This window comes from Dendrobates tinctorius, unplaced genomic scaffold (genome assembly GCF_039654945.1).
Source record: "Dendrobates tinctorius isolate UK_male_01 unplaced genomic scaffold, ASM3965494v1 ptg000124l, whole genome shotgun sequence".
In the NCBI taxonomy this organism is placed as follows: domain Eukaryota; kingdom Metazoa; phylum Chordata; class Amphibia; order Anura; family Dendrobatidae; genus Dendrobates; species Dendrobates tinctorius.
The window spans coordinates 1,925,149-1,933,154 of record NW_027361792.1 but is presented as its reverse complement, the minus strand read 5'-3'; the positions used below and the strand labels follow the sequence as shown (position 1 = coordinate 1,933,154).

The following is an 8,006-nucleotide window of genomic DNA, read 5'->3' as shown; positions in this document are numbered from 1 at the left end:
TACTACCCGTCCTTCCATGATCAGTTTTCAGCTGTCTCATTATCATCAGAGGAAGGGTTAGAATGACCGCTAACACAGCTGATGAGAGGATCCCACCAATCACAATAGGTGATGTCACAGCTCACCTCCTCCACAATAAGTTTTACACATGCTCATTAGATGCTCCAATACAAAGGATAGAGTCAGTCTGTTTATTGCAACTAATGTACATGTGCCATTTCTTTTAAACAGGAAGTTTTGAGTCTAAAAAAAAAACCCCAGGGGCCAGGCCAGTGTGAAAATTGAAAGAGGTTTATTTTTGAATTTTTAATAAAGGATTGCATTATGGGGAAAATAAAACTTTGACAAATGCATTAATAAAAAATGATTTAACTAGCTAATTTTCTGATGCCACAGTGCATGCTGGAAGGATACTGGAACATTACAGTACTGTGCAAAAGTTTTAGGCAGGTGTGGGGGAAAAAAAATGCAAAGTACCGTAAAAAGCTTTCAAAAATAGAAATGTTAAGAGCTTATTTTGACCAATTAACAAAGTACAAAAGTGATTGAACAAAAGAGAAATGTGAATCCCATTAGTATTTGGGGACCCCGTGTGACCTAGAAGACTTGATGCTGCACACTTGTTCACTCAGGGATTTAGTAGGATTATAATCAGTCGTAGGAGTAACCCATTATTACCAAAAAAAGGGGATAATGATCATCAATGTCATATATGGGTTGAAACGGTCATGAACTAAAACAGAAACAGCTGTGTAGGAGGCTTACAACTGGGTGAGGAATGGCCAAACTGCTACAAAGGGGGAGGTTGTGGATAACAGTTTCATGTCACAGATCACACACCATAGCAAGCCTGAGCTCAGCAGCAAGACACTAGGTAGTTATACTGCATCAGCAAAGTCGTCGCAGCAGACTGGGGTTTCAAGATGTCCAGTTCATGAAAAAAAAAGGATGATGTTGATTTGGTGATCACCAAATATTGATGGGATTTAGACTTTTGTTTATCCACTTTATTTTTATCAATTAGCAAAGTGTTAATAGTTTGGTAAGCAATTTTTAATTTGCAAAAGTTTTACGTAGTTGGGGGGGGGGGGGGGGGATGTTGCACAGTATTGTATAGCTCTAATATTCCAAAAGGCATGTTTGTAAAAAAAAAAAAGTGGTAACTAACTAAAAGCAAGAGCGGACGCCACATATACCATATAACACACATCTTTAATCATTTTTAGGCGTAACAAAAAATAATTTAAAGAGAATATTCTGCCCGTTCTCCATCCCACCCAGTAAGCGTCACCTGTGGATTCCACGTTTCTCCCGTGACCGGTTGATGGCACATAATACAGCGATATTACACCTCAATGACCTCGCTCTGTGTGATCCCGGCTCCACGTCCGCACTTTGGCTTTTTCGCGAAACGACAACTGTCCGCTTTTAGTATTATACAATATAAACTCTGTCCAAAAGTGAGAGAAAGATTAGCCACGGATACAGAAAAATAATAATTTAATGAATGGGAAGAGCCACAGACGGAGCTTAGGAGGGCACATAAATGCATCACGGACGTTGTGGCCACCCATCAACACCTCCCCTATGTGCAAGCGATAGGCACACGGCTTAAAAGGGACTCTAAATCTAAAGTGTAACCGCTTATAAAAAGTAGAGTTCTGCAATAAAACAGCTGGAAACAGACACATTACATATGTAAATGGCTCCTGAGGGTCTCAGACCTGAAGGTGTAGGCAATGAAGCACCTCCTCCCTCCCCACTCATCTCAGCTGAAGACTTTGCCTCATTTTTCAAGCAGAAAATTGATAACATCAGGGACAGTTTTGGTCAACAACCCCCAGAGCCCTTCCTCCCGACTTCCCAGCCCTCCACCTTCAAAACCAACTTCTCCACCATTACAGAAGATCGACTCTCCACTCTACTCTCAAGATCACATCTCACCACCTGTGCACTCGACCCGATCCCATCCCACTTCATCCCAAACCTCACCACAGTCTTCATCCCAACCCTAACCCATCTCTTCAACCTATCACTAACAACTGGTGTTTTCCCCTCAAGCTTTAAACATGCCTCCATCACACCTATCCTCAAAAAGCCCTCTCTTGACCCATCCTCTGTATCTAGCTATCGCCCTATATCACTTCTCCCATACGCCTCCAAGCTACTGGAACAACACGTCTACCTTGAACTGTCCTCCCATCTCTCTTCTTGCTCCCTCTTCGACCGCTTACAATCTGGCTTCCGGTCACACCACTCCACTGAAACTGCCCTTACTAAGGTCACCAATGACCTCTTAACTGCCAAGAGCAAGCGACACTACTCTGTCCTCCTCCTCCTGGACCTGTCGGCTGCCTTTGACACAGTGGACCATTCCCTACTATTACAGACCCTCTCATCCCTCGGCATCACAGACTTGGCCCTCTCCTGGATCTCATCATACCTAACAGACCGGACATTCAGCGTCTCCCACTCACACACCACCTCCTCACCTCGCCCCCTATCTGTCGGAGTCCCACAAGGTTCAGTCCTAGGGCCCCTGCTGTTCTCTATTTACACCTTTGGCCTGGGACAGCTCATAGAATCTCATGGCTTTCAGTATCATCTTTATGCTGATGACACACAGATCTACATCTCTGGACCAGATATCACCTCCCTACTAACCAGAATCCCTCAATGTCTGTCCACTATTTCATCCTTCTTCTCCACTAGATATCTGAAACTCAACATGGACAAAACAGAATTCATCATCTTTCCCCCATCTCACGTGACCCCCCCTACGAACCTATCAATTACAGTAAATGACTGCCCACTCTCCCCAGTCCCACAAGCTCGCTGCCTCGGAGTAATCCTTGATGCTGATCTCTCCTTCAAACCACATATCCAAACCCTTTCCACTTCCTGCCGACTTCAACTCAAAAATATTTCACGCATCCGTTCATTCCTCACCCAAGAATCTGCAAAAACCCTAGTCCATGCCCTCATCATCTCTCGCCTTGACTACTGCAACCTCATGCTCTGCGGCCTCCCCTCAAACACTCTCGCACCCCTCCAATCTATTCTAAACTCTGCTGCCCGACTAATCCACCTGTCCCCCCGCTATTCCCCAGCTTCTCCCCTCTGTCAATCCCTTCACTGGCTCCCAATTGCCCAGAGACTCCATTACAAAACCCTAACCATGACATACAAAGCCATCCACAACTTGTCTCCTCCATACATCTGTGACCTCGTCTCCCGGTACTTTCCTGCACGCAACCTCCGATCCTCACAAGATCTCCTTCTCTACTCCCCTCTTATCTCCTCTTCCCACAATCGCATACAAGATTTCTCTCGCGCATCTCCCCTACTCTGGAACTCTCTACCACAACATATCAGACTCTCACCTACCATCGAAACCTTCAAAAAGAGCCTGAAGACCCACCTCTTCCGACAAGCCTATAACCTGCAGTAACCACCGATCGACCAAACCGCTGCACGACCAGCTCTACCCTCGCCTACTGTATTATCACCCATCCCTTGAAGATTGTGAGCCCTCGCGGGCAGGGTCCTCTCTCCTCCTGTACCAGTTATGACTTGTATTGTTTAAGATTATTGTACTTGTTTTTATGTATACCCCCCTCACATGTAAAGCGCCATGGAATAAATGGCGCTATAACAATAAATAATAATAATAATAATAATAATAATAATAATAATAATGAAGTACTGAGCATGAGGGCAGCCATATTTATTTTTGGAGCTTTCTGTACAGACAGCAATATTTCCACCTAAATTGTAACTGGGTAGTCAGACTTTAGCTTTAGTGTCCCTTTACGGCAGCTCGTAGTGACTATACTCTGCCACAAGGAGGTGCACCGACTGCCCATAAAATCTGGACAGTGATTGGATGGGTATTCGCACTACTGACCACTGGTTTGTGTATGGAGCATACCATTTGCTCTTCCACTGCCCCTCGACCACGCTTACCTTACACCTCCTTGAAGATCCCATGGCACAGAAGCATGAATCGTGATTTTTGGGATCATGCAGAAATAACACAAAAAAAAAATAAAAAAATCAGATTTAAGTACAAAAATAATTGAGAATTCATCCTGGTGTCCAGTTTACGCTATGTCTGAATGTCGAGTGCTCCCGGTTGGAAAATTACTCGAATTGGCACTCGTGTCTAGTAACGGAAAAGTCTTCTTGGCTCCTTTAGGCGCTTGTCCACATTATTGGAAACATTAAATAGAACTTGTAGACTCGGAGATCTCCAGCTACTTGTTGCAGGGGTGAAGCTATAGAGAGTGCAGAGGTAGCAGTCACACCCAGGCCATGGTGCCGAACAGGGTCCAAACGCCCCTTTGCCACATGAGACACGGGGTAGGTGTGGGGTCGTTCCAAATTTTGCATTTGGGCCTAGCAGCTCAATTTCTGGCATATATATATATATATAGATGCATAAAATGTAAGCTGAAGCTCTTATAAAGACCCTTTTACATGGACCAATGCCAACCCTACAAGGAGAAACTATAATTAGTACAATTGCTTGGTCCCCATATGGAGAGCGAATGTTTTGGCCATATATCTCCATCTCAACAATGACTTTTAGGCCAACAAACAAGATGCAACCAAAGTGTTTCCATGGGTTAACCATTGGGATTGGGTTCTTCCAAACACTCGTTTGGCCAATCATCCATTTTAAAATGGCCTTTAAATACATAAAGATAAACCTCTCAAAAAGACCTTCTCTTCAAGAAGACCTCCTTATCCAGACCAGATTTCTACTATATATCGTGTGTACTGGCCCTCTTCTATGAGAAGACCATTTTTTAGTGCAAGTTTAGAGGAAGGATGGTCCAGATTACTGTGACCTGATTTTAGCACACCTAAAGGAAACGTTACCTGATATCAGAGATTTTTGGATTTTTTTTTTTTTAGTACTCAACATAGGTCATCACCTTTAATGAACTAACCAGTTGCTTAAGACTATAGAGTCAGATGAATGATGGCCCGATGTATGTGCACACACAAGTCCTCTATATAAAGAGGTAACTGGATGCCCCATATCAGAGGGCAGAGTTCTCCTGATCCACCCTGTAACAGGCCCCAGATACAGTTTCCATACAACCTGATCAGACCAACCCAAAGACTCATCCATAGGTGGTGGTGACTCGTAGACATTGACATTATATATACGATCATTGACAGTTGAGGTTACTAGAGGTCTCACCAAGGGTTGGAGTAGTAGAAACCTTCAAATGAAATGGGCAGAAGGGAGAGGCTTTATAAGAACAGCTTCTACGAAATTAATATTGCGCCCTTATCTAGGTGAACATTATGAAGCCACATCGATAGATCAATGATCTGCAGGATGAGGCAAAATGTACAAGGGCCTTTGTAAAATACCAAACAATGTTTTGAACGGTGGTAAAATAAGTTCTTATCACTGGGTGACCAGGTGACCTCTTTAGTCAGTAGTTCACATGGATGTCTATGGTTCTTTAGAATTGGTGTCCACCACTGCTTGACCTAGATGATAGACCTCCTATTTAAACCTATCCATCAAAACAGATCTTGTTTCTTATAATAGTGTTGGCTTCATTTGACTCATCTCCTTGCAATCCCATTGGCCACAGGGCTCCCGAGAATGTCTGAGGTTTTTTTTTTTGTGGCCCAGGAAATGCTCTTAAGTCTATATTGTCACTTTCATTCTCCCATCTAGCAAATCTCAAGGCACAATTCCTTAATGACGTCTTGACGCCTATCTGGCTGTGCCGATGTTCTTATACTGACACATGAGGAGATGTTTGAAGGTCTTTTTGAAGGTAGCGTTACACAAAGCATAACAAGCTGGGTTTATCGTACTGTTGACGTAGCAGAGCCAGTAGCCTATGTACCACACAGTTTCAGGGATACAAGTCTCGCAAAAAGTGTTTATTAGGACCATGACGTTGTAAGGAGTCCAAGTAATAATGAAGGCCAACAGTATAGCAAAGATGGTCCTGGTGACTTTCTTCTCCCTAGCCACCATCTGTCTTTTTTTCCTCACTTGATTGCGAGCTATGTTGGCAAATTTCCTCGCCACATTAGCTGGCCGAGAGTTTGGCAGGGTTGAGTCTTTGTGCAGAGGTATTGAACATTCAGGAACTATCTCTATAGCCGTCACACACTCATTGCCTGTCTGCTTGGTCACAATTTTGATTTTGGACCACTTTGAGGCAGTGCCTACCCTTGGATTCAATTGTTGCAAGCTTTGAGTGGGAGCCAAGACAACACCAGAAGTTGGATCATTCACTTGCTTTTCCTGAGGGTTGTTGGTAACGCTGACAGAACTAGATTCATTCGAGGTCTCTTTATCTTCCACCGATTGAAGGTTAGTCAATGACTTCTCTAGTTTGCCATTTCTTACCCCATTCTCCCCTTCACCCTTGACTTCCACTGCCTCAGATTTAGGAAGGCTCTTTGTCTGCTTGATCAGAGGACTCTTCATGGAGCTTATGGGTTTACTCTTCTTCTCTGGTTTGGTCTCAGGACAATGCCGGCGGACTCTGCTTCTGCTGGCCAATGAAATGTGAATATAGAGGATGGTCATGATGATCACGGGAAGATAGAAGGCAGCTATGGCTGTGCCGAAAGTAACTGCAGGGTTGGAGAGAAATTGAATGTAGCACTCCCTATCTTCCACTGTCCTCTCACCCACAATGAATTGCCAAAAGAGGATGGCGGGTGCCCAGAGTGCAAAGGAAAGAAGCCAAGCTGCTGCAATCATCAATCCCGCCATCTTTGTGGTTCTTCGAGCTGGATAGGTCAAGGGTTTGGTAACACAGAAATATCGATCAAAGCTGATGATCAGAAGGTTCATCACAGAGGCATTACTGACCACGTAGTCCAATGCCAACCATAGATCACACACAATGGGACCAAGTGGCCAGTAGCCCTTTATAATGTAGACAGAGTAGAGATTCATGGAGAACACACCAATGATGAGGTCGGCACAGGCCAGGCTGAAGAGAAAATAATTGTTCACGGTCTGTAATTGGCGGTTGACCTTGATTGAGAGCATCACCAAGATGTTGCCCACAATGGTGACCAAGCTGAGCGAACCAGTCACTGTGGCAATGAAGATCATCTCCATAGTTTGATACTTGCTTGAAACCTCTCCAGTGTTATTGGGAGATTGGGTGGGAAGACCTGTTGCGTTCTCCCAAGTGTCGTTTTCCATTCCGACTGGCCAACGAGGGGTCGATATGTTGTAGAAAATATCTACGGGAAGAACAAAAAGAGAAAAAAAAGTTATAACAAAATGTCACAATCATCATTACCAAGAGAATTGTACTCGCCGACACAGAGCGCACTGTCTGCACACTCAATTAGACTGCTGTCGAGAAGGCCTGGCATGTTCCATGGTCCTTGTATAAATGGTTTTCAAAGACGATGGGAACCAGCGTCTGGGGGTCACGGTTATTAGTTAATTAGTGTGTGTCATTTTAATGAGCCCGGTGGTAACTCTGCTTCCAAAACGCAGGAGAAAGGCTGTTTCTGTACAAAGTGACTGCAAGTGGAGAACGCTGGGAAAGCTTCAATCCAAGCAACGATACTTCATGAAGTCTTTCCAGTCATTACTGCAAAAGATATTTATGGCGAATCATAGGAAGATACAATAAATTCTGGACCGAGTGCTACAGATCAAGATGGGCGGAAGACTACACGGCAACGTTAATGCAATGGCTCAGACCGGCAATGCTGCTTTACTGCATAGTGTGCCTACAGCCTTCATCCAAGATCATATCCAACATACCTCCCTGTACTCAGATCCCAGACCAGCGTCATGTCCCTCACCCTTGTATATAGAGCCCAGACCAGTGTCATCCCCCTGTATACAGATCTCAAACCATCATCCCCCTCCTTGTATAGAGTCATCAGCCCCTCTGTATACAAATGCCAGACCAGCATCAGCCTCCCCCTTATATACAGTTCAGCATCATCTCCCCCCTGGTATACAGATCCCAGACCAGCACCCTTTC

The 8,006-nt window shown here is 44.3% G+C and overlaps 1 protein-coding gene across 3 annotated transcripts in view; it reads right to left on the bottom strand.

The window, feature by feature from the left end:
- Positions 1–1,193: 1,193 nt before the first annotated feature.
- Positions 1,194–8,006, bottom strand: part of CHRM4 (cholinergic receptor muscarinic 4) — a 49,875-nt gene continuing 43,062 nt past the window's right edge. For 2 of the 3 annotated variants that reach the window (XM_073541678.1, XM_073541676.1), the window contains exon 2: positions 1,194–7,245. In XM_073541678.1, coding sequence (XP_073397779.1) covers positions 5,744–7,245 — 1,502 coding nt within the window. In that variant the 3' untranslated portion in view covers positions 1,194–5,743. The remainder of the gene's footprint in view (positions 7,246–8,006) is intronic. The other variant, XR_012219690.1, reaches the window with a different exon arrangement.